The sequence below is a fragment of the Myotis yumanensis genome, unplaced genomic scaffold, assembly GCF_028538775.1.
Source record: "Myotis yumanensis isolate MYYU_CA2020_CCGP unplaced genomic scaffold, mMyoYum1.0.hap1 SCAF_13, whole genome shotgun sequence".
Lineage (NCBI taxonomy): Eukaryota > Metazoa > Chordata > Mammalia > Chiroptera > Vespertilionidae > Myotis > Myotis yumanensis.
The window spans coordinates 56,355,952-56,383,003 of NW_027223764.1; the positions used below are offsets into that span (position 1 = coordinate 56,355,952).

At 52.0% G+C, this 27,052-nt stretch overlaps 1 protein-coding gene across 3 annotated transcripts in view; it reads left to right on the forward strand.

The window, feature by feature from the left end:
• Window positions 1-9,265, forward strand: part of TMEM273 (transmembrane protein 273) — a 29,104-nt gene extending 19,839 nt beyond the window's left edge. Inside the window, exons 5-7 of one of the 3 annotated variants that reach the window (XR_011473608.1) lie at window positions 246-269; window positions 6,735-7,314; window positions 8,007-9,265. Coding sequence is in view for 2 of the 3 variants with exons in the window: in XM_070433178.1 (XP_070289279.1) it covers window positions 246-269; window positions 8,104-8,128 (49 nt within the window). In the remaining variant the exon portion in view is untranslated. The remainder of the gene's footprint in view (window positions 1-245; window positions 270-6,734; window positions 7,315-8,006) is intronic. The other 2 variants (XM_070433178.1, XM_070433179.1) reach the window with 2 other exon arrangements.
• The last annotated feature ends 17,787 nt before the right edge of the window (window positions 9,266-27,052 follow it).

Below are 27,052 nucleotides of genomic sequence, written 5' to 3' on the forward strand. Positions count from 1 at the left end.
GGTCCTGTGGGAGCTCCCCACCGGCGCAGGGATTCTCAAAGCAAAGGGAGGAACAACTCAGATTTCCGAAACTGACACTAGATGGAGTCAGGCTGAGTGGGGAGAAGTTAGACGGAAGGACAAGCAAGTCAGTCTCTTAGAGCAAAACTGCATGTGCTTTCTGTCACCCAGGAACGATTTAATAAGTCACTTACCATACTTATCACAAATAGGAGTGATGTCTACCCTCTGCTTCTGCTTTGCAGGTCAAACCTCAACTTCTCCGAAAGGTGAGTTGGTTGCAGGAGGCAGCACTGACTGAAGGAGAAGGACAGGCCGGGCCCGCGCTGGCTCGCCTCACGCCAGGAGAGCGGAGCGGCCCCTAGCCAAGGGCACGCGTCCTGGGCCAGGGAGGCTGTGAGACCAGGAGCCAGCCTCTTTTAGGGACACTTGCAGAAAATCCTAGCAGGTGGAACTTTGGCAAGATGTAAAATGAAACTATGGGGCATTTGCCCGATTAGAGCTGAGAAAACTGGGTTTTAACAGCAAGATAGTTCATTTTTTAAAATATATTTTTATTGATTTCAGAGAGGAAGGGGGAGGGAGAGAGAGATAGAAACATCAATGATGAGAGAGAATCACTGATTGTCTGTCTCCTGCACGCCCCCCTGTGGGGATTGAGCCTGCAACCCGGGCATGTGCCCTGACTAGAAATTGAACCTTGACCTCCTGGTTCATAGGTCAACATTCAACCACCGAGCCACACTGCTCAGGCCGTTAATTTTTTAATTTTACTTACTGAGACCTTCTCTTGACAGAGGCCTGTCAAACAGATAGCCCATTTACTCCATTTGATGAAAAAAAAATTCCAAACTTTTCTCTGTGTCATCAAGCTATCAGTTTGGCGAGGCATCGGATTCTCACCTCTGCTTTGGGGTCTCAGTGGACAAGGCCTGCACATGCAGGGCGGGGCCTGCAGAGGGGGCACCTGCTCCCAGGAAGGAGGCACCTCCTCCAGGGTTATCGGAATCCTTGGTTCTGGTTCACTCTTCCGGGGCCTGCTGGCCTGCCCTCAGGCACTGCCCAGGTGCTCTCACTCTCCCTTCTTGGGAAACATTGTAAATATATCGCAAAGTTGAAAGAACTGTGTAATAAAGACAGACATACACACCCTTCATCTAGAGCAGTGGTTCTCAACCTTCCTAATGCCGCGACCCTTTAATACAGTTCATGTTGTGGTGACCCCCAATTTCATTGTTACAAATTGAACATAATTAAAGCATAGTGATTAATCACAAAACAATATGTAATTATATATGTGTTTTCCGATGGTCTTAGGCGACCCCTGTGAAAGGGTCGTTTGACCCCCAAAGGGGTCGCTACCCACAGATTGAGAACCGCTGCGCTGGAGTCACAGGTAGCACTTGCCACTTGCGTTTTCTCTGTATACATCTGTTTCCTCTGATCCACTGACAACTGGTGTAGACACCAGGACATTTCATCCTAAATACCTTATCCTGTTACCTCCCACATGCTCGCCATACAATGACCGTGTTTAGAAAAATGAATGATAACTCAATATCATTTACGCAGCCCACCTTCAGAGTTCTCTGGTTGTTTAAAAAGCATCTTTTATAGCTCTGTTTCCCTAAGCCAGGATCATTGTATTTGATTTTGTCTCTTTATTTTCTCTCTCATTATTGGACAACCCTACTGCTTCCCCCTCATATGCCAGCAATTTTCAGCCTTTTTCATCTCATGGCACATAATTAATTACTAAAATTCTGTGGAACACCAAAAGATATATTTTTGCAGATCTGACACAAAAAATAGCTATCATTTTAATTCATTCACACGACAGCTATTGTTGTGTTGGCTGTTGTCATTTTTTATGTGACAGTCGAAGAGAAGAGGCCGGTGCCCCTGAGTAAATAGCCGGGCACTCCAGGTTTTAAACATTCCTGCAGTGCACCGGGCGAAATCATTGCCCTGAGGCATTGCCAATTTGGCAGTGCCCAAGCCTGTCCCTGTCTGATGTCCCATTTTCTGGTTGTTAGGTTCTGTCCTCCTGAGTAAGTCAGATGGAGAATTTTGTCGAGACTGCCACGGAGGTGACCCCTGCATCTTCTGTGGCACCGCCTCAGGAGGCACCCACGCCAGGCCCCTCTCTGGGGGTCGCTGTGTTTGCTCACTGGTCCAGGACGCAACTGCTGGACTCCACGTAGTTGAGGTCCGATTTCCCCCTGGTAACCAGTAAACAATCCAAGGGTGCCCAACAGTTCTTCACCCAGTGACTCAATGTATCTTCCTGAGTTACGTTTGAATCAATTATTCACTGGGAATCACAAAATACCTAGTTTCTAATTCTAGCATTTCTTCTACACTTAACAGCTGGCATTCTACAAAGAAGGAATTTTTCTCCCCAGCCCATTTTCTTTCATTTAGTTGAACATTATTCCTATGAACTTCAATGCATTTTAATTCATTGCCATCGTGAATCTTTTTATGCTCTAATTATCCCAAGTTTATCCAGTACAAGTCACTTCTTCATGGCTTTTACAGGACCCCATTAGTCATTGAGCATTTCCTAGACTTTGACACAACACAGTAACGCCAGTTCACCTTGTACTGTTCCTGCTCATACTGGAATCACATTTCCCCCAGGGTCCCTCCCTCTCTCCCCTCCCTCCCTCCCTCCCTCCCTCCCTCCCTCCCTCCCTCCCTCCTTCCCTCCCTCCTCTCCCTCTCTTCTTCCCTTTCTCCCTTTCTCCCTCTCTCCCTTTCCTTTTCTTGATGTGGAATAGTTTTCACAAACCAAGGTCTGGGCACAATGTGTGCTCATAGCTACTGAAGCATTATTGCATCTCCACCCTCTCAATGGACACTCAGAAAATGTATATTAAAATCACAAACTCAATGCCTTAAGGTTCTTCTTAAGCTTTTCTTATTTTATATTTTCCCCTGGCTTCTCCAAAGTGAAAGCTCTGCTTCTCAACCATATGAAAGGTTTTACTCGTTTGCTGTATCATATAATATACACACTGACAGAGTTACAACAGAACACAGCTACACACTTACTTAGCAACTTGAACATTCCTTTACAGTTCCTTTTTTTTCTTTTTAGAATTTAGCCTTCTGTGTGTACAGAGTATTGTGTTCATATTGAGTTTATTTCTCTTTGAGGTTGCATTACCAATTTGACACAGTGAGAAATATTTGATTGAGTCCGTCTGCCGTGTTCCTGTTTTCTTTCTTAATCCTTTAGTTTAATTGTGTTTTTGAGTATGAAGAGCATGCAAACCCGAGGTCTTGCTCTCATCCCTGTCCACTCCACCACACCTTGAGCAACTGGTGCCAACAATTTCTATCTTACCCTTTCTGTGTTCATTTCACAAGTTATAATGGATTAAAAATTTTACATATATACAATATTTCATAAAATTAAATAAATGTTTTATCTATACTAATAAAAGGGTAATATGCTAATTAGGGTGGACGTCTTCCGGACATCCATCTGGACAAAGCCACAGCACCTGCAAGGCCCGGGGCTCAGGCCTTGTAGCCGCTGCGGCTGACAGTGGCAGCAGCAGCGGGGTGATGGGGTGGTGCCTTCACCTGATCAGCCTGGTCACTTCCCGCAGAGGGAGGCCAGATTACCCCTGGGGAGCAGGCCTAAGCCTTCAGTAGGACATCCCCTGAGGGGTCCCGGACAGTGAGAGGGGGCAGGCTGGGCTGAGGGACCGCCCACCCAGTGCACAAATTTTCATGCACCGGGCCTCTAGTATATACACAAATATACAATTTTTCCAGTCCTTGTGTGGGTTTATATTTTTATTTGTCCACTGGCATTTGTTGTAGTGTGTAGTATGAGATAGAGTTTAGTTTCCTCTTTTTCCCATATGGCAACCCAGTTATCTCAATATCATTTTTTAAAACCACCCTATTTCCCCCAGTGTTGTTTTTATTTATTTATCTTTATTGTTGAAGGTATTGCAGATGCCCCTTATTTTCCCCCATTGACCCCCTCCTCCCCATTCCCAAGTCCTCTCCAGGCCTTCACCACACCACTGTCTGTCCATGGTCTATGCATATATGCATATAAGTTCTTTGGTTAATCTCTTCCCCTGACTTCCCTCTGAGATTCATCAGTCTGCTGCATGTTTCCATGTCCCTGTATCCATTTTGTTCATTAGATTCCACAAATAAGTGAGATAATGTGATATTTGTCTTTCTCTGACTGGCTTATTTCACTCAGCGTAATACTCTCCAGGTCCCTCCATGTGTTCCAAAGGTTAAGAGATCCTTCTTTTTTACAGCTACACAGTATTCCATGGTATAAATGTACCACAGCTTTTTTTATCCACTCATCTGCTGATGGGCCCTTGGGCTGTTTCCAGATCTTAGTTATTAAAAATAGTGCTGCTATAAACATAGGGTGCATACATTCTTTCTGATTGGTGTTTTAGGTCTCTTAGAATATATTCCTAGAAGTGGGATCACTGAGTCAAATGGAAGTTCTATATTTCATTTTTGAGGAAACTCCACACTGTATTCCATAGTGGTTGCACCAGTCTGCATTTCTACCAACAGTGCACAAGGGTTCCCTTTTCTCCACAGCCTTGCCAGCACTTGTTGTATGTTGACTTATTGATGGTAGTCATTAGGCAGTTGTGAGATGGTACCTCATTGTGGTTTTAATTTGCATTTCTCTGATGATAAGTTTGTGGTCTAGTTTCATTTTTTTCCATGTATCTGTCCAATTTCCCCAACACCATTTATTGAAGAGACTGTCTTGACTCCATGGTATGCTCTTGATTCCTTTGTGAAATATTAACTGAGAGTAATGACGTGGGTCTGGCTTCTCAGTTCTGTTCCATTGGTCTGTATGTCTGTTCTTGTGCCAATACCAGGCTATTTTGATTACAGTGGCTTTGTAGTATAACTTGATATCTGGTATTGAAATTCCCTACAACTTTGTTCTTTTTTCTTAAGATTGCTACAGATATTTGGAATCTTTTTGGGTTCTATATAGATGTTTGGAGTATTTGTTCTAGATCTATAAAATATGCTATTGGTATTTTAATAGGGATTGCATTGAATCTATAGATCGCTTTGAGTAGCATGGAAATTTTAATGATGTTAATTCTACCAATCCATAAACGTAGTATACTCTTCCACTTTTTTATATCTTCCCGTCACTTTTTTCAATGTCCTATCATTTTCTGAGTACAGGTCTTTTATCTCCTTGATTAAGTTTATTCCTAAGTATCTTATTTTTTTGTTGCAATAGTAAATGGGACTTTTTTAAGTTTATCTTTCTGAGAGGTCATCATTGGTCTATTAAAAAAAAACAACCCATAGATTTCTGGGTGTTAACTTTGTATCCTGCTACATTGTCAGATTCATTTTTTAAATCTAGTAGTTTTTAGGTGAAGCCTTTTAGGGTTTTCTATGTACAATATCATGTCATCTGTGAATAATGACAGTTCTACTTCCTCCTTTCCAATTTAGATGCCTTTTTTGTTTTCTTTTTGTCTGATTGCTATGGCTAGGATATCCAGTACTATGTTGAGTAAGAGTGGTGAAAGTGGACATCCTTATCTTGCTCCTGTTCTTAGGGAAAATGGTTTTAGTTTTTGCCCATTGAGTATGATGTTGGCTGTAGATTTTTGATATATGGCCTTTATTATGTTGAGTTATGATCCCTCTATTCCCACTTTGCTGAGAGTTTTTACCAAAAATGGGTGTTGGATTTTGTTGAATGTTTTTTCTGCATCTATTGCTATGATCATGTGATTTTTGTCTTTCAATTTTTTATGTGATGTATCACATTTATTGATTTGAGAATATTGTATCATTCTTGCATTTCTGGAATAAATCCTACTTGGTCATGGTGTATGATCTTTTTAATGTTGCTGGATCCAATTTGCTTATATTTTGTTGAGGAATTTAGCATCTATGTTCATCAGGGATATTGGTGTGCAATTACAAGTCTGTTTTTGTGTGTCCCAGAAGAATTTTCAGATTTTACTCTCATGGGTTTTCCACACTTTAGTTTCTGTTTATTCCTAAATATTTGATGTGTTTTTTGCTTTTGTAAATGGAGTTTCCTAGTTTGTCTCCTCCTTGGTGATTGCTTGCTTTGGATTGGTTTTGCAGGTTAACATTGTAGCAGCTGCCTTATTGGATACTGCTGTTGTTTGCATTGGTTTCCTTCTTGGTATTTTATGTGTCACCTTTGTCATGTTCTAAATTTTATGATGGCATGTCGAACTCCAGATCTTTTCAATTCTTATGCCTGTAATTGTTTTTTCCTCTCTGATTGTATCTGCTAAGACCATCAATGCTAAATAACAGTGGGAACAGTGTGCAGACTTGTTTTGTGCCTGATCTTGGTGGGAAATACACTAGTGCTTTCCACTAAGTAAGCACTGGCCTGAGGGCTGAAGTATGTGCATGTTATCACATTAAGGAAGCGCCCATCAATTCTTATTTTATTGAGTTTTTAAAATCAGAAATGTGTGTTGGATTTGGTCACAAGTCTTTTCAGCATGAGCAGGCATTAGCTCCCCGGGGACTCTCCTAGCAAACCAGGCTGGATAGACCCTTTGTTATTAGAGTTTTTGTTTCTTCTCCTCCTCTCCCTGTTAATCTGTATACTTGTTGTAGGATGTGGTAGAAGACTCGGGTTTATGCCGTCACTATAATCCTACAGTCTCCAAAAGACTTTCTCCTTCTCTTGATGCCCAGTCTAGGTCTGCAACCTAATTTACCTGCTAATCTAGCCAGCGATACTCTCCCAGCTCCTGCCCAGCTTATCTTCTCCTGCAGGCTGTGGCTGGCTCTGCCGGGCTGGTGACATAGCCACCTGAAGAGGAATGGCTGCCCTGGCAGAGAGCAACTTCCTCCGGGAGGTGGCTCGCAGGTGTCTGTCCCCAGCTCTGGGCCATCGGGGATGGGAGGAGATGGTCTCATGGCCTGCCCATCTTCTTTGGGCATCAGGAATTCAAGCGCAAGTGCTGGCTAGGGACAGCCACTGCAGACTTCCTCTGAAGGGGCCCTTTCAACTCAGGACTCGTTCAAGACAAAAGGAAGAATGAGCTTTCTGTTCAGCCTGGGCCTCTAGGCCAACTTAAACGCTATGTCCTCCTGGTCCATCATACTTTCAAGAAGAAGCACATCACCTGACTGCAGTTAGGCCCACTCTTAGAAGCCCCTTCTCCACTGGTCTTTCTTACCATCCTTGCTCATTTCCAACCTGCTTGTTTTCCATCGGCTCTGCTGCCTTCAGCTCTGCAACCCCAGCCGCTGCCTTGCTCTCCCACACATGGATGGGTAAGTACCTGCCGCCCTTTTATTGCCCTTGGGCTTGGTTGGTCTGTTGGTGTTTTCCTCTGCCCCATCCTTCTGCTATTGCTGCTTCTTCCCCCAAGGGGCGATATTAATTAAACATCAAGACATTAAGACTAAATACACACAATGGAATGGCAAGTATGCAATGAAGGCATAAATATGTCTTTCTGCAACAACTATAGATAATATTTATGTGAAACTAAGTGTTGAGGTGAGTTCAGTCACAAACTGGAGGTGTTGGGAGGCTCTTAGCTAGGAGGGACCACCGCAGGGTCTCGGCCCTACTTTCTACTGTACTGCGATCTGGGTTGGTGAGCTCACCTGTTCTTCTCTGTTCCTGGGTTTTAATATATATCTATGCTGCGTTCCCTCCCGTCAAAGCTGATGCACTAAGTACAACATAGCCTCACCTCTATAACAGCGTATAGTTCAGACCTGAAGGTATCACTTTCCAGTTACATTCCTGTAGGTCTGTCCTCCTGTTCCTCTTCTATTTGCCCAGATTTGCAAACTCTTCAAGTTCACAAAGTGGCACTTTCCCTTCGATGTGCCTAGTACCCTAGGGGAATGACTTCTTCCCTTTTTGTCATCAAGGTGGATGGGTGTGTGGTCTTGGCTTGGTGGCAGAAAGCAGCCGCATGTTGAGCTCCACCTAAAACACTCCTCTTCCATAGAAGCCACTGGCCCCCAGGCCCCTCGCTGAGATTGCTGATGACCTTTCACACCTGTTTAATGGTGTGTCACATAGCATATGGTTCTCTTCCTTTCCAGAGAGGCACAAGTGATTGAACTCTAAATGAGCAGCCACTTCCGGAGGGGCCTGGCAGTCTGACGCCGCCCACTGCAGCGTGGGGAGTGTCTTGAATTTGAATATCCAAAGCTGGTGATGGACGTCAATATCCGGGCAAATAATAGCATGAACAGAACCCATCGTGCCTGTGTCCTGGAGGAAAGCATCGCCTCTCTTGCAAGAAGCTTGCCCATAGCGGGTGGCATGAGCACCGCATCCAGGAGTGAGGAAGGATGGAAGCCAGTCAGTCCTCTCTGCCTGCGTGGTACCCACGCGGAGCTGTTCAGGCTTCCATGGTGACATGGACTCCATGTCAATGGAACCTCCCCACAGAACATGCTCAGGGAATGAGGACCAAACTCAAGACACGGCCTCTTAAGCACCAGCATCTTGGCGACAGGTAAGCAGCATTTTACAGAACTGTTGGCCTCACCTTCGTAGCTGCCGGAAGAAGCCCCCAGAAACATGCAGGCGCCCTGATGCACAGAGACCGTGAGCAGTCTCTCTTTCTACAGACGAAACACTGATCTTCCAAAGAAGAGATGGCAGGCTGGGCTGGAGCGAGAGGACACGCCTGCTGGCCACGGACTGACCCGCAGCCCTGCAGCGCTCATGGTGGGCCAGTAAAGAATTGCATGGGAAGCAGATGCTGTGCCCGGGAGAAAGCTATCCCAGTGTAAGCGATTGTTGTTACACTCACAGGATTACTCCCTGGTTATTGTTACAGTGTGCGTGCCTGGTCATGGAGAGGCTCGCAAACATCTTTTTACTGTTCCCCTCAGTGGAAGGCTCTGCGGCCCAGCCCGTCCACACGGCTCTGCCCTGTCATGCTGACCTGTGTTTGTGGGGCTGCAGCTGGAGCCCTCTGTGCCTTTGCACTCGACAGAGATCGGGTGGTTCTATGGACGGTGCTCCTTGTGTTGGATTACTCTCCTCGTGTGTGATGACAGATGAGCTATATCACAAAATGAAGTGCTGCGTTTCGACAATTTGCCTGGACTCCCAGGGCATCTTTCATCTGACTTGATAACAATGTAGCTCATTAGCAGCCTTTGTTAACTGATAACCTAAAGCAGAAATGTGATAATCATACGCAATTTTCTGTGTGTAAGAGAATAAACCATCGTGTAAGCTCTCTGCTCACTGATTTGTTTCTTTCGACAGCATTTTAATTAAGATATCGGATTTGTGAAAGGCAGAGACACCTGTGAACTGAAGGGGATGCCTCTGAGTGCTCAGTAATCCTTTCATTTTCTGTGGGCTTGACCGAACTGTGGGTCCGCTCCCCGTCCCCACCTCTGCCACCTTTTCCCAGCTCCTCTTCTGGGCTCTGGTTGTGTTTACCTCCCACCAGGCCTCCCGTGGAAGAGCATGGAGAAGTGTGTGGAGGCAGTGCTCTCTCCTCGGGTTGTAGGGGCTAACGTGCCCGGAGGTGGAAGGGCTGGGGCCCTTTGCAATGGGTCTCCTGGGCTTATATCCAAACCCAAGCGCCGTGGCCCCCTTCTGTGGCAGCCCTACAGCCCTCCCCCTCGACAGCCCTTCGCGTGGGACCGGCTCCTGGGGATGGAGGTGCTGGCGGGCGGACCTCCTGGCGTGCTTGGGAGCAGCCTGGGAAGTGGTTGTGTCTCTGGGTGCAATGTCTTCAGTGGGGCCATTTGGACGGCCTCGGGCTGTGCGTGGGGAGCGTGCTAGCAGAGGCCAGTGGCTGGAATAAGCCAGTGGGCCCTGGGCCCCCAGAACACATTGTGGGTCCCAGACAGTCCATCTTGGTGGGCAGGACCCTGTCCAAAGCAGAGGGGACAGATGACACTGGACGCCAGAGGAAGAGCCATCCCTGCGTAGGTGAGGTGGCTGCAGATGGCTTTGCTGATGCCAGAGCCTAGTACCTGGGCGAGAAGAAGGTGAGCTGGGGGAGGGTTATCTGGCAAGATCAACAAATTAAGTCTGTGTTAATCTCTATATCTACAAACTTAATGATAATGTTTAGTACATACACTAAATCCATACATAAAATTAAATCAATATTTGTTTATGTTCTTCTATGTGTGTTGAAAGTATACATAACATAGAATTCTAATATATTCTTTGGTATATTCTATTCTAGAGTATATGGGGCTTGCATAAGTAAATAAATGACATCCTTTTTCATCATCCAAGTTTTAAAATAGTTGAGAGATAGACAAACAGCAGATGGAGAGGAGAATATCAGAGTTGTGACTTTCAAGTGAATCATGATATGCAACAACACTCCTCAGCCCCAGAGTCCTGGCCCAATTCAAGCAAGAGGTGAGAGTGGCCTGGCCCAATTCAAGCAAGAGGTGAGCTTTGTGAGCTGGCAGCAAAGGTGCAGAGGAAGGATGGGCTTGGGGTGCTGTTTGGAGGTGAAGAGGCGAGACTTGTGGCCAGGTAGGCTTGGGGGTGAGGGAAAGGCCAGCTCAGCACCACCACTCCTAGGCCTGGTGTCAGTGCTGGGTGTGGAGGACCCAGGCGCCCTGTCTTGGGACAGGTCTACCGCTCGTCTGCAACTACTCGGAGCCAAAGCACGGGTTGCTTTTGGAGAGAGCGCGAGCCCACATTCCTGCAGCTGTTCAAGCTTGTGAACTGGGGTTACAAACACACAGGTTGGAAGTCACTCCAAATGTGCTCCGGCACCCATGAGAGAGTGCAGGGGGGAATCAGCGGAGGTGATGGAGTGTGCAGATGGAGGGCGCTGAGCCGGTGGACGTGAGGGGCTGATGCCTGGACATGAAGCCAAATGGGCCAGGCCAGGGGTGCCCAGGGTCCATCCTGCTGGCTGGTTCTCACCCTTTTGAGTCATCCTATCTAATAATAGACAAACAGGGTAATTGACTGTACCTTCCCTACGCTTCCCATTGGCTAATCATCGAGATATGCAAATTAACTGCCAACAAAGATGGCGGTTAATTTGCATATAGCGGCAGAGTGAAGACTGAATCCGGCTCCGGCCAGAGCAGCGAAGGCTTTGAAGGCGGCTCGGGCCGGAGCGAAGGCCTGGGTCCCCGGTGCCAAAGGAAAACCGGTGCAGGCAGCCAGGGGAAGGGAAGGCCTGTTGCATGAATCTTTTCATGCAACAGGCCTCTAGTTTGTCATAATCCCAGATGTGTCAGATAAATTAATCATCCTGCAGAGAATACGATTTTCCCCATGTGCATTATCACTGGCGACAGCCCTCTCCCAGGGTGTATGCAGGGTGCAGGGCAGTCACTTGGGCCACCAACATTGAGCTTCACTTAGTGCGTTTGGGTCTGAGTGTTCATGGTCCTGGAATTTCAACTGACAGGTTCTCTCCTCAGGTATGGTCCCTCTGAGCAGTCAGAACCACGGTCGAGCATGTGGGCTCTCCTGCCACATGCTTCTTTGTGAGCTGGACAAACTACGCCCTCTCGCAGTCCGGGAGCCCTCAGGGAGTGGGCCTAAGCTGACAGTTGGACATCCTTAGGCTGCCGTGGAGGTGGGAGAGGCTCCCACTGCTGCTGCGCTCACCAGCCCAGCTTCTGGCTGAGCAGCTCCCTGTGGGAGCAAACTGACCACCAGGGGGCAGTTCCTGCATTGACCATCTGCCCTCTGGTGGTCAGTGTGCATCATAGTGACTGGTCTTTCCACCGTTGGGCTGAAACTGGCTCTTTGACATCCCCGGAGGGGTCCTGGATTGCGAAAGGGCGCAGGCCAGACCAAGGAACCCCACCGGTGCACAATCAGGGCCGGGGAGAGACACGGGAGATTGGTCAGCCAGGGAGGGACCATGGGAGGGTTCCAAGGTGTATCCAGCCTGTCTCGCTCAGTCCCGATGGGCCAGATCCCAACAGCAAGCTAACCTACCAGTCAGAGTGTCTGCTCCCTGGTGGTCAGTGCATGTCATAGCGAGCAGTTGAGTGGTCTTGGCATATCATTAGCATAGTATGTTTTGATTGGTTGAATGGCCAACCAGACGACCAGAGACTTAGCATATTAGGCTTTTATTATATAGAACTAGTGGCCCTGTACACGAAATTCGTGCATGGGGGGAGACGGGGTGGCATCCCTCAGCCCAGCCTGCACCCTCTCCAATCTGGGACCCCTCAGGGATGTCTGACTGCCAGTTTAGGCCCGATCCCACAGGGCCTAAACTGGCAGCTGGACATCCCTCTTGAAACCCAGGACTGCTGGCTCCTAACCACTCACCTGCCTGTCTGCCTGCCTGATCACCCCTAACCACTCTGCCTGCCAGCCTGATTGCTCCACCCAGTCTGCCTGCTCGCCCCCAACTGCCCCTCCCCCCCCACTGGCCTGCTCTCCCCCAACTACCCCCCCCCACTCTCCGGCCTGATCGCCCAAACCACCTCTGCCTCAACCCCACCACCATGGCTTTGTCCGGAAGGAAGTCCAGAAGGTCTACCAGAAGGTCTCCCAGTCTAATTAGCATATTACCCTTTTATTAGTATAGAAGATAGAGACCTGGTGCACGGGTGGGGGCCGGCTGGTCTGCCCTGAAGTGGGTCCCAGCTCAGGGTGCTGGTCCCCTTAAGGGGCGGTGCCAGCCTGGACAAGGGGCCTGAGGTGGTTTGCAGGCCGGCCACACCCTGATCAGGGTTGGGGGTCTCCGCTGGGGGATGGGGCCAGCCTGAGAGAGGGGCTGAGGGCCTTTTGCAGGCTGGCCATGCCCCTATAGGGGTGAGGGTCCCCTTGCGGGGCGTGGCCAGCCTGAGTGAGGGGCTGTTTGCAGATTGGCCAGTTGACAGCTGTTTGCAGGCCGGCCACACACCCCCATCGGGGTGGGGGTCTCTGCTGGGAAGCGGGTGGCCTGGGTGAGGGGCCTGGGGCAGTTTGCAGGCCAGCTAAGCCCCCAGCTTTGTCCGGAGGGACGTCTGGCAGGTCTCCTGGTCTAATTAGCATATTACTCTTTTATTAGTATAGACTAGAGGCCCAGTGCACAAAAATTTGTGCACTCGGGGGAGGAAAGGGGGGGGGGGGCCTTCAGCCCGGCCTGTGCCCTCTCGCAGTCTGGGACCCCTCGGGAGATAATGACCTGCTGGCTTAGGCCTGCTCCCGGGTGGCAGAGGGCAGGCCCAATCCCTAGGTGCAGCCCCTGGTCGGGCTCAGAGCAGGGCCAATTAGGGAGTTGGGGTGCCATCCCCTGTCATACACAAAGCAGGGCGGATTGGGAGGTTGCGATGCCACCCTCAGTCACGCTCAGGGTAGGGCTGATTGGGGGGTTGGGGCACCGCCCTCTATCACACTCAAGGCAGGGTCGATGGGCAGGTTGCGGTGCCACCCCCTGTCATGCACATAGCAGGGCCAATCAGGGGGTTGGGGAGCTGCCCCCTGTCACTCACAGAGCAGGGCCAATCAGGGGGTTGGGGAGCTGCCCCCTGTCACTCACAGAGCAGGGCCAATCAGGGGGTTGGGCGCTGCCCCCTGTCATGCACAGAGCAGAGCCCATCAGGGGATTGAGGAGCTCCCCCCTGTCAAGCACAGAGCAGGGCCTGTGGGGGAGGGGGGGTTGGGGCGCCGCCCTCTATCACCCACAGAGCAGGGCCGATCAGGGGGTTGGGGCACAGCCACTGTCACACACAGAGCAGGGCCTGTGTGTGTGTGGGGGGGGGGTTGGAGCACCGCACCCTGTCACACACAGAGCAGGGCCAATCAGGGGGTTGGGACGCCGCACCCTGTCACACACAGAGCCACAGGGCGATCAGGGGGTTTGGGCGCTGCCCCCTGTCACGCTGATCCGGTGCCAGGAGGCCTCGCGGCTCCACTGATCCCGGTGCTGGGAGGCATATTACCCTTTTACTATATAGAATAGAGGCCTGGGGGCTGGCTGGTTTGCCCTGAAGGGTGTCCTGGATCAGGGTGGGGGTCCCCACTGGGGTGCCTGGCCAGCCTGGATGAGGGGATGATGGCTGTTTACAGCTGGTCACATACCCTTCAGGGTGGGGGTCCCCACTGGGGTGCCTGGCCAGCCTGGATGAGGGGATGATGGCTGTTTACAGCTGGTCACATACCCTTCAGGGTGGGGGTCCCCACTGGGGTGCCTGGCCAGCCTGGATGAGGGGATGATGGCTGTTTGCAGCTGGTCACATACCCTTCAGGGTGGGGGTCCCCACTGGGGTGCCTGGCCAGTCTGGGTGAGGGGCTGAGGGCTGCTTTCAGGGTGGCAGTTGTTGATTGAAGCTCCCAACTGCTCCTTCTTTTTATTTTATTCTGGGCCAGCTTTAGCTCTGGCTCTAGCTCTGAGAGCAGGTATCTGGTTTGTTTCGGTTCTATAATCGAAACAATGTATAACTCCAGCTCTGAGATCCCGGCCTATATTTGTTACAAAGTTTCAAACTGCCAGCTCAGAGGCCGGCAAGGCAGGCAGGGAACGTTGGAGTCTGCAGTCCCTGGAGCAAGCAAGCCTCATGTCCGCTTCCAGCTGCCTGGCTGCCAGCCGCCATCTTGGCTGACAGTTAATTTGCATAAGGATATGCTGATTAGCCAATGGGAAGGGTAGCGGTCGTACGCCAATTACCATGTTTCTCTTTTATTAGTGTAGATTATTAATAACGAACTACAGCGTTCGCTAATGACTGATTAGTATAATCACGTTGCACTCATGTCCCTTATACACCTTACACGCAGGCGCACCGTTTCCACTAATACTAGCAGCGAATATTTTAGCAGTCAACTGCCACGTCATTTGTCTTGGACTGACTTGCTTGGTGTGCGCAACAGAAAATATTTTGCTTTCGGAGAAAAATAAAAATAGTTTTATTTGTGTTATGCTTATTAATTTGTACAGTTATTCAGTGTCTGGTAAATTAATGTTCAGGAAAAAATATTAATTTTTATTAAAATGTTCTATTATTTTATGGTGAAGAATGATATGGGCCACTTGCCTCACTGGCTCGGCACTTGCCCTTTGTATTCAGCATATCTCTATCGAAATAAACCTACGCATCTATGAAAATTGAAGCTTTTGTTTTTTTGTGGCCACATCAACTTACACCTTGTTTACTTGGTCTGTGTTAGCCTTTGAGTTTGACATGCTTGCTGTAGACTGTCCCTCAACCTAGGATTTGTCTCATGATTTTCTCATGATGATAGATTTCTCCTAAGTGTAACATAAAATTGATTATAATCAAACAAAAACCCAAGTCTTCCCTAATCTTTTCTATTATAAATAAAATCTTTATTTATAATAAAATATAATCTTTACTCATATAAATAAAATTAGCCAGATAACTGACAAATGTCACCTAAGTTTGAACTGGGTAGGCTCAGTAAAAAGGAAAACGTGTGTTTTTTTTTTAATGAAGCAAGGCAGGCGTTTCTTGTTAGTGAGGGCTGCTCAGCTGGCATCCCCTGACCCCTGTGCGCAGGTCAGCAGCAGGACTGGCAAGAGCCGAGCCAGTGAGGCAAGTGGCCCATATCATTCTTCACAAAAAATGACCCATGAGAAAGCCTTACAATGTGGGTCTGATTGTTTTTGTCCTTTCCTGAGTTTAAATCAGGAGGTGGCTCTTATGTATTGACAACATACTGTGAGTCCAGCCACTGACAGACCAGAAAGGACTTCAGATCCTGTCGGAGGATCACCCCTACGCTGGGGTGGGGCGTTTGCTGCTGCAGCAAGGCTGTGCCCCTGCCACCAGCGGACATCCTCCAAGGCGAGTTTGAGTGGACTCTTCCCCATCCTCCAGGGCCCCACCCTCCAGGGCCCATCCTCCAGGCCCCATCCTCCAGGGCCCATCCTCCAGGGCCCCACCCTCCAGGGCCCATCCTCCAGGGCCCATCCTCCAGGGCCCACCCTCCAGGGCCCATCCTCCAGGGCCCCACCCTCCAGGGCCCATCCTCCAGGGCCCATCCTCCAGGGCCCACCCTCCAGGGCCCATCCTCCAGGCCCCATCCTCCAGAGCCCCACCCTCCAAGGCCCCACCCTCCAGGGCCCCACCCTCCAGGGCCCATCCTCCAGGGCCCACCCTCCAGGGCCCACCCTCCAAGGCCCCACCCTCCAAGGCCCCACCCTCCAGGGACCCACCCTCCAGGGCCCATCCTCCAGGGCCCCACCATCCAGGGCCCCACTCTCCAGGGCCCCACCCTCCAGGGCCCATCCTCCAGGCCCCATCCTCCAGGGCCCATCCTCCAGGGCCCCACCCTCCAGGGCCCACCCTCCAGGGCCCATCCTCCAGGGCCCACCCTCCAGGGCCCACCCTCCAGGGCCCATCCTCCAGAGCCCACCCTCCAGGCCCCATCCTCCAGAGCCCCACCCTCCAAGTCCCCACCCTCCAGGGCCCCACCCTCCAGGGCCCACCCTCCAGGGCCCACCCTCCAGGGCCCATCCTCCAGGGCCCACCCTCCAGGGCCCATCCTCCAAGGCCCCATCCTCCAGGGCCCATCCTCCAAGGCCCCATCCTCCAGGGCCCATCCTCCAGGGCCCCACCCTCCAGGGCCCACCCTCCAGGGCCCATCCTCCAGGGCCCCATCCTCCAGGGCCCACCCTCCAGGGCCCATCCTCCAGAGCCTGCCTTCGCTGATGCAGGTGCCTCTTGGCGCAGCTCCACCAGCTTTAGAGGTCAGGTCACAGGAACCACCTGATACCCCCTCAGGCCTTGATTCGCATGCATTCGGGTTGGGTATGTGTGGGGCTGACGTCCATAAGAAATGGCTGGTCTCAGAAGGAAGGTAGGTGACAGAACAAGAGGAAACTTGCTCAGGCACTTGCCACCGTCACCTAGACCCTATGGATACTTTATTCATTTAAATTGTCTGCACCTCCAAGCCACGCTTTGTAGACGCAGTTGCACTCACCATAGCAACCCACATGCTCCTTCGTGGCGGGACCATTCTCTGGGCCTGGCTAAGAGTAAGGGCTCTAACCCAAATGCCAAACTCTAATTCCTCTGTCTGCCACTTCCTCTGTGCACGACTCTGCCAAGTCCCTCGGCTTGACCTCAATGCCCTTTTCTGTCGCCTGGGGAGAGTGGCCACAGTGGGGCGCTATGAGTTCCCAATGGTTATGCATGTGGAACAGTTTGGACAGTGTCCAGAACTTGTACATGCTCTACAATGCTACCCACTACAAGCTGGGTACCCACCTTGGTGCGAGCAGAACGGGTGTGGTGCTTACATGGAGGAAGCTGCAGGCAAGCAGGGCCAGCATGGGCACTCCAGAGGCAGGCACAGGGCACTGTGGAACCCAGGAAGGAAGAAAGATTCATGACCACAGCAGAGTGGTGCCTGGCCAGGGCGCAAGGAGCTCTGTACCAGGGAAGAGGGCAGAGCGTCCTGGGACCTGATGTGGCCATGCCCAGGGCTGCGGAAGGCCATGGTGATGCTATGGGAGGGCCAGGTAGCCTGTGCCAGGGTCAGGCTGCCAGGGAGGAGGAGCAGGAAGCCTGTGCTGCAGGCAAGGTGCCAAGATGTTCAGTGCCCTGTTTGTCTGGATATTATGAACTCTGTTTCTCCTTCACAAAGCAAGTTGCATAAAGACAGTGAGTGGATGTACGATAGGTCAGAGATAAGGGGAAGGATTCTGAACCGCTGATGGTCATGTAGCAGGTGTGCTAGGAGAAGCGAGAAGCAGAACAAAGAGACATACCAAAAGAGAGAATAAACTACCATCCTGCAGAAAGCTGCCGAAACCCAGTTTAAAGGAAGGCTCTAGTGAGATAAATCCAAAGCCAGCTATACCCAGAAAAATGAAAGTAAAATTTGAGGCTACCAAGAACAAAGAAAAGCAAATGACCTATAAATATATGAGAACTAAAGGCCCAGTGCATGAAATTCATGCACTTGGGGGAGGGGGGAGTCCCTCAGTCTGGCCTTCGCCCTCTCACAGTCCAGGAGCCCTGGGAGGATGTCCAACTGTGGGCTTAGGCTCGCATCAGATAACCTTAGTGCTGCCTTGGAGGCGGGAGAGGCTCCCACCACTGCCACTCACTCGCCAGCTGTGAGCCCAGCTTCTGGCTGAGCGGCGCTCCCGCTGTGGGAGAGCACTGACCACTAGGGGGCAGCTCCTGCCTTGAGTGTCTGCCCCCAGGTGGTCAGTGTGCATCATAGTGACCTGTCGTTTCAGGGCGAAACTGGCTCTCTGACATCCCCCAAGGGGTCCTGGATTACAAGAGGGTGCAGGCCAGACCGAGGGACTCCACCAGCACACAATCAGGGTCAAGGAAGGACACGGGAGGTTGGCCAACCGGGGAAGGACTGTGGGAGGGCTCCAGGGCATGTCCGGCCCCTCTCACTCAGTCCCAATTGTCTGGACCCCGGCAGCAAGCTAACCTAGCGGTCAGAGTATCTGTCCCCTGGTGGTCAGTGCACGTCACTGGGACCCCTCGGGAGATAATGACCCTGCCTTGAGTGTGATAGAGGGCGGTGCCCCAACCCCCCAATCAGCCCTACCCTGAGCGTGACTGAGGGTGGCATCGCAACCTCCCAATCCGCCCTGCTTTGTGTATGACAGGGGATGGCCCCCCAACTCCCCAATCGGCCCTGCTCTGAGCCCGACCAGGGGCTGCACCTAGGGATTGGGCCTGCCCTCTGCCACCCGGGAGCAGCCCCACACTGAGCTGGGCCCACACTGCCCCAGTCGACTGTCTGCCCCCTGGTGGTCAGTGCACGTCATAGCGAGCAGTTGAGCAGCTTAGCATATCAATAGCATATTACACTTTGATTGGTTGAACGGCCTACTGGCCAACCGGACACTTAGCATATTAGGCTTTTATTATATAGGACTAGAGGCCTGGTGCACAAAAACTTGTGCACTCAGGGGGGAAGAGGGGGCCCTCAGCCCTGCCTGTGCCCTCTCGCAGTCTGGAACCCCTCGGGAGATAATGACCTGCTGGCTTAGGCCTGCTCCTGGGTGGCAGAGGGCAGGCCCAATCCCTAGGTGCAGCCCCTGGTCGGGCTCAGAGCAGGGCTGATTGGGGAGTTGGGGCACTGCCCCCTGTCATGCACAGAGCAGGGCGGATTGGGAGGTTGCGATGCCACCCCTAGTCACGCTCAGGGTAGGGCTGATTGGGGGGTTGGGGCACCGCCCTGTCACACTCAAGGCAAGGTCGATGGGGAGGTTGCGGCGCCACCCCCTGTCACGCACAGAGCAGGGCCAATCAGGGGGTTGGGAAGCTCCCCCCTGTCACTCACAGAGTAGGGCCGATAGGGGAGTTAGGGCACCGCCCCCTGTCACACACACAGCAGGGCTGATCAGGGGGTTGGGGTGCCACCCTCTATCACCCACAGAGCAGGTCCGATCAGGGGGTTGGGGCGCCACCACTGTCACACTCAGGGCAGGGCCGATGGGGAGGTTATGGCTCTACCCCATCACACACAGAGCAGGGCCCGTGTGGGGCAGGGGGGTTGGGGCGCCGCCCTCTATCACCCACAGAGCAGGGCCGATCAGGGGGTTGGGGCGCCGCCACTCTCACACTCAGGGCAGGGCCTATGGGGAGGTTATGGCTCTACCCTGTCACACACAGAGCAGGGCCTGTGGGGGGGGGGGGTTGGGGCGCTGCACCCTGTCACACACAGAGCCGCAGGGCGATCAGGGGGTTGGGCGCCGCCCCCTGTCACGCTGATCCGGTGCCAGGAGGCCTCGCGGCTCCACTGATCCCGATGCTGGGAGGCATATTACCCTTTTACTATATAGGATAGAGGCCTGGTGCATGGGTAGGGGCTGGCTGGTTTGCCCTGAAGGGTGTCCTGGATCAGGGTGGGGGTCCCCACTGGGGTGCCTGGCCAGCCTGGAAGAGGTGATGATGGCTGTTTGCAGCTGGTCACACCCCCTTCAGGGTGGGGGTCCCCACTGGGGTGCCTGGCCAATCTGGGTGAGGAGCTGAGGGCTGCTTTCAGGCTGGCAGTTGACTGAAGCTCCCAACCGCTCCTTTTTTTCTTTTTTTTTTTTTTTATTTATTCTGGGCCAGCTTTAGCTCTGGCTCTAGCTCTGAGGCTTCCACTGCTGAAAGCAGGTATCTGGTTTGTTTGTGTTCTATAATCGAAACAATGTATAACTCCAGCTCTGAGACCCCCGCCTGCTGAAAGCTGGTTTCTGGGGTTTTGTTTAGCTTCTATATTTTTTACAATATTTCTTAGAGTTGCAGCTCAGAGGCCGGCAACGCAGGCGGGGAACGTTGGAGTCCACAATCACTGGAGCAAGCAAGCCTCCCTGTTCGCTTCAGTGCATGGCTGCCGGCCGCCATCTTGGCTGACAGTTAATTTGCATAAGGATATGCTGATTAGCCAATGGGAAGGGTAGTGGTCGTACGCTAATTACCATGTTTCTCTTTTATTAGTGTAGATGTGACCAAAAGTAGACTTCTATTGGCAGGACTGAATGAAAGGACATAAAGGAGCAGTAGTTTTAAAATTCTCAGGGGAAAGTATGCCCCACAGTATTCTACACTCAAGCAATCATTCAAGTGAGAAGGGGAGGAAAAGATGACAGAAATTGAAAACCCCAGTAAATTTACTATCCAGAAATTCTTTCTGAAAACATGACTAGAAGATGAACTTCAGCAAAATTAAAAACAAATTTTAAAGGACTCTATGGAATAAAAGAAGTGGCAGGGAGCCAAGAAACTCTAACATTTATGTTTAAATTTAAATAGGTAATGATCATTTTCAAAATTACAGCACTATTAACTACATTAAATTTTACATGCTATCAGCATGGGAAGTTATATGAAAGAAAAATGAGGGAGAGAAGTAAAAGCATTATATTGTTAGGGCCATAATATAGAATGTTGATTAATTCTTAATACTATATTGATAGAAACATATAGTATTAAATTTGTATGATATAAATTTGAGTGACGCTCCTAGAATTAACAGGGGGTGGGGCTGGAAAGTTTCCAAGCAATTACAGGGCTAAGAGAAACAACAGAAGAAGAGGAAGAAGGAGGAGGAGGAGGAGGAGGAGGGGGAGAAAGGGGAGGAGAAGGGGGAGGAGGAAGAACAAACAAGAAAACATCATAAACAGATAATAAATCAGGGTGGCAGAGATATGTATAAACATATAAAAATAAATGTGAATTAGTTAAATACATCTATTTAAAACAAATATTTATTTTGATTTAAAAATTCAGCCACCTGGTGTTTGTAAGAAGCATAACTAAAATAAAAATTATAGTAAGATAGAAAATAAAGAGGTGAAAAAGGTGATACCAGGCAAATGCTAACAAACATCTGACAGATGTAGAAATAGTAATACCAGGAAAAACTGAATTCAACTAAAAAGCTCGACAGGGACAGAGGACACTTGACGTTGATGACAGAAGCATCATGAAGCTTATGTACCTGACAGTGTAGCCCTGAAATGAAGTCCAACCTGATGCCCCAGGGAAGGAGCAGGCTGCGGTAGCAGCTCTGCAGAAGCAGCAGTGGAGGCGCGGGGTCCTACTAGGCAGCCAAAGGACAAAAGTGATCTCACCGACCCCAAGAAATGAAAAACTGAAAAATAGTAAAATGCTAGCACACAATAGTTCTTCGCTGTAAATCTCAAAATATTGTTTAAAACTCTCGAGGGCTTCTGAAGCTGGAAATGACTGAGTAGTGAATCATTCTAACCCTTCTCTCAATAACAGTTATAAACACAGCACAAAACACAGGAAAAACATCGAACGGCACAGAAGAGCCACTCAAAGCAGGAAGAAGCCAGAGGGACATCGAGCCTTAAAGGAAGAGAAGTAGGAGGGCTCCACACTGCCACACGCTGAGCTGGGCCCACACTGCCCCACACTGAGCTGGGCCCACACTGCCCCACACTGAGCTGGGCCCACACTGAGCTGGGCTCACACTGAGCTGGGCCCACACTGAGCTGGGCCCACACTGCCCCCCGCTGAGCTGGGCACACACTGAGCTGGGCTCACACTGAGCTGGGCCCACACTGAGCTGGGCCCACACTGCCCCACACTGAGCTGGGCCCACACTGTCCCACCCTGAGCTGGGCCCACACTGAGCTGGGCCCACACTGCCCCACACTGAGCTGGGCCCACACTGCCCCACACTGAGCTGGGCCCACACTGTCCCACCCTGAGCTGGGCCCACACTGAGCTGGGCCCACACTGAGCTGGGCCCACACTGCCCCACACTGAGCTGGGCCCACACTGCCCCACACTGAGCTGGGCCCACACTGAGCTGGCCCCACACTGCCCCACACTGAGCTGGGCCCACACTGCCCCACGCTGAGCTGGGCTCACACTGCCCCACACTGAGCTGGGCTCACACTGCCCCACACTGAGCTGGGCCCATACTGCCCCACACTGAGCTGGGCCCACACTGCCCCACGCTGAGCTGGGCTCACACTGCCCCACGCTGAGCTGGGCTCACACTGAGCTGGGCCCACACTGCCCCACACTGAGCTGGGCCCACACTGAGCTGGGCTCACACTGCCCCACACTGAGCTGGGCTCACACTGCCCCACACTGAGCTGGGCCCACACTGAGCTGGGCTCACACTGCCCCACACTGAGCTGGGCTCACACTGCCCCACACTGAGCTGGGCTCACACTGCCCCACACTGAGCTGGGCCCACACTGAGCTGGGCTCACACTGAGCTGGCCCCACACTGCCCCATGCTGAGCTGGGCTCACACTGCCCCACACTGAGCTGGGCCCATACTGCCCCACACTGAGCTGGGCCCACACTGCCCCACGCTGAGCTGGGCTCACACTGCCCCACGCTGAGCTGGGCTCACACTGAGCTGGGCCCACACTGCCCCACACTGAGCTGGGCCCACACTGAGCTGGGCTCACACTGCCCCACACTGAGCTGGGCCCACACTGCCCCACGCTGAGCTGGGCTCACACTGCCCCACGCTGAGCTGGGCTCACACTGAGCTGGGCCCACACTGCCCCACGCTGAGCTGGGCTCACACTGCCCCACGCTGAGCTGGGCTCACACTGAGCTGGGCCCACACTGCCCCATGCTGTGCTGGGCTCACACTGAGCTGGCCCCACACTGCCCCACACTGAGCTGGGCCCACACTGCCCCACGCTGTGCTGGGCTCACACTGCCCCACACTGAGCTGGGCCCATACTTCCCCACACTGAGCTGGGCCCACACTGAGCTGGGCCCACACTGAGCTGGGCCCACACTGCCCCACACTGAGGTGGGCCCACACTGAGCTGGGCCCATACTTCCCCACACTGAGGTGGGCCCACACTGAGCTGGGCTCACACTGAGCTGGGCTCACACTGCCCCACACTGAGCTGGACCCACACTGAGCTGGGCCCACACTGCCCCACACTGAGCTGGGCCCACACTGAGCTGGGCCCACACTGCCCCACACTGAGCTGGACCCACACTGAGCTGGGCCCACACTGCCCCATGCTGAGCTGGGCCCACACTGAGCTGGGCCCACACTGCCCCACACTGAGCTGGGCCCACACTGAGCTGGGCCACACTGCCCCACACTGAGCTGGGCTCACACTGCCCCACACTGAGCTGGGCCCACGCTGACCTGCTGTCCTGTTTACACTGCACAGGGGCAGTGGAGTTTAAGCAGAAAGAGGCTGTCTCCCTGGGCGGGAGTACTAGGTGGGACTTGAGGCATTTATCATGATTAGGAACTTAGGGGACCAATCCCAGAAAGGAAGTAGCCTTAGATGGGGAGACCTGAATTCTGCTCAGAAACCCCCCTGAAATCCTTGCTGGCTTCTCGCTGGGCACGCAGAGGGCAACAGCCAAGGGCCCCTGGAAAACAGCAGCTGGACGCCGGGGAGCGCTGAGCAGAGGCCTGAGCAGCTGCCCGCAGCTGAGGAACAGTGTGGTGCTCAAACCCTGACACGTCAGAGGACCGTGGGGCGCGGGTTGGTCTATTGGGCATTTGGCTGGGCCACAGTGTCTGGATAAGCAGGCAACCTCTCCCTGAGTGTTTCTGGGGGGTGTGGATGAGATTAACACTTGCACCCGCTGTCCTCCATGTGGGTGGGCCTCTGCCATCAGCGGAAGGCGTGAGCCCCCCAGACGGAGCGCCTCCAGGAGGAGGATGCTTCACGGCACAGCCTTCGGGCTTGAACTGGCAGGCGTGGACCTACCGACTCCTCACTGCCCAGGCCAGTTACCTAACAGAAATCGCTTTCTGCACATCCGGCTGGTTCTGTTCCCTGAGAACATTCACTGGTCTCCCAGTAACACATCTGCTTCCCTGAAACCCTGACGGTGCTGCCCCAGGACTGGAGGGAAACTGGAGTAGACCCACCCACAAAACCCGGGCCCAGGTCTACAGACGCCAGGTCACTCGCCGTGATTTAACTTGACAGACACATGACTGTGCCCAGACTTTAGGTGACTACGTGATGACACACGTCAATGTCATTGCAAATGACTGTATTCCTTATATTCTCCCAAAGAAGAAGGTAACCCCGTGCCATGCCGGGCCCCAGGGGCCCCCGTTTGGGGGGGGGACAGGCGCAAGGCGGAGCGTGACCCGAGCCTTCACACTGTTTCCCACAGGAGGCCAGGCAGGGGGAGCCGGCTCGGACGGCCAGTGTGGGTGAGGTTGGCAGGCGCTGGCTCTCGTGGTCTCCAGTTCCCTGATATCCGGGCAGGTGACTGAAGGCAGGGACTATTGTCTTCATGTGTGACAGTGACATCAGGAGGCGTTGGGACTATGGACCCGGATTGGTTGGAGGGTTTACGCTATGATTTTCACCTACTTGCGAAAGCTGGATTGCAGGGGAGGCATAAGCAACTTTGGCTGTCAGTTTGGCTCTGTGATGAATGGCTGCTAAATAGACAAATACAAAATCTAGGAAAACACAATGACTAGAAACCAACCTCTTCAGCACCCAGAGTCTCCATGATGCGCCATCCAAAATGGGACAGCAACACACATTCAAGAAGCAGGCGTACCTGACACTTGAACATCAGAAGCCGAGGGAGGATCTGTGTTACCCTCCCCCGCAGGAACGCGGCGTCTTGAGGACCGGGATCTGTCTCTCACTCACTTTGTATCCCAGAGCCCAGAACGGTGACAGCCAGGAAGCAGGTGTTCAGTAAACGTTCATTGTTACTGATGGACAGACTTTGAAAATATAAGAGTATTTGCATAACAAAGAATCGTTCATAGGAGTCAATTTGAACATCTAGGTAAAATGGATGGTTTTCCCAGAAAATGCAAATGACCAATGTTACTCAGAAGGAAGCTGAAAGCCCAGTAGGCTGATTCCCCGGTGTTGGAGGTAACAGCTGCAGTAGTGACTGCTTCCACCTTCTTCGAGTCTCTCTCAGTTCACTCCCCGCCCAACAGGACCTAAGCAGCAGCCTTCCCCCACCTGCTCACGAATGCTTTCAAACACGTTCCATCTTGTTATTGATGGAAATTATCTCCAGTGTTATCCTCAGTTTTTAATGTGCATCGTTTCTAATTTTTTGTTGCCGTGAACCACACTGAATGGGAAGTGTTGTGTGTGTGTCTGTTGGCACCGACATGGACATGTCTCTAGGGCAGAGAGTTTTCCTCGTAAAACTGCAGCGTGTGTGCCGCCTGGCCAGGGTGGCATGCGAGTGACGGTGTCAGGTATAATGATGCCACCCCCGGTGCTGTGCGGAGCCTGGCTCCGAGGCTGCTGGGCCCGACATTGGGGTGGAAGCGTGTCCCTCCTGCCCTCTTTGTGCCAGCTTGCACCTCAGGTTTAGCAGCCATGCCAGGCTGCGGGAGAGAGAGACATCGGAGCTGCTCCTGCGGACCTGAGGGGTCGTGGCAGTGACTTTGGCTGAGAGGCCCAGGGAGGGGAGTGGACATAGTGAAGTGTAAGGCCGCTCTGCAAACGGCAGCAACGTGGTAGGAACAGAATTAGGGAAAGGACGGCCCAGAGACAGGGGTAGGGTGGGTGGAGGGTGGATGCTGTGAGGACAGCTGCAGGCACGGCTGAGTCAGGCTGAGGGGGCAGATGAGGTGACATAGGCAGTGGCCTCCTCTAGGCCCATCATAAGAATTAAATGACATAATGAAACACCTGCTCCATGTCTGGCCCAAGGTCAGTGGTCGGTAAATGCTGACTCTGTTCTGTTCTACGAATGGGGCTAAAAGGACAGACTCTGGGTGGGCCTTCCTCCCATCCTGGCAACCAGAAGCCCAGCTTCCCAGGTGTGTTGTGTCCTGGGCCACACCCCCTGGGGCAGCTCTCCTGGCAGAAAGGCTGCGGACCTGCTGCTGGGCCCCCGCCCCCCGGGAGCTCCCTCCACGGGGCTCGCTTCTCTCTGCCCCGCACCAGGCCTGCTTGCTCAGCTGGCTCTGATCAGATCTCCCTGAGCCACATTCTCTGTCTTCATTTGTCCTTGTTTATGTTTCCTCGCAAACAAATGTCATGTCTTTCCCACGGCTTCTTTCTGGCAGTGACTTTAACCCTGTGTGGACGGGACAGTCTCTGCTCAAGGCCCAGCCTCCTTTCTGTGCCGGGGAGCCAATGCTGCCTGTGATGCAGGGGCTGCTGCCCTGGGGGGAAGTGCATGGGAATCTGCATGGAGCACCCCAGAGATGGTGGGCAGGGCCCAAGGGGCGTTACAAAGCAAACCTACATTTTATTTTACTTTTAAATTTCATTTCATTTAAATAAAACTAGAAGTAATTTATTGCTTATGTTTAAAACACTTTCTTGTGTTTATTGTACAAAAAATTGAAAATAAAGATAAAAGGATGGGGAACTCCTTTTCCAACTATAAATGCTGTTCACATTTTGGCATGCATCATTTGTGTGACCATGCATATATGCATATACTAGGTTTGCAGAGCTGGAATTGCATGATATATGTCTTACCTATTATACTGTGAACATACTTTTCCATGTTCTTCATGAACCACCTTGTGTTCCACTGTTTAGTTGTCCCATAGTTAACTAGCCCAGGGGTTCGGTCATAGGGCATTTGAGTCAATCGAAAGGCAGGCTTCTTTCAGCACAGTTTGCTGGTCCACACCGGGGGGGGGGGGGGGCTGGGGGGAGCCTAGGAATTTACA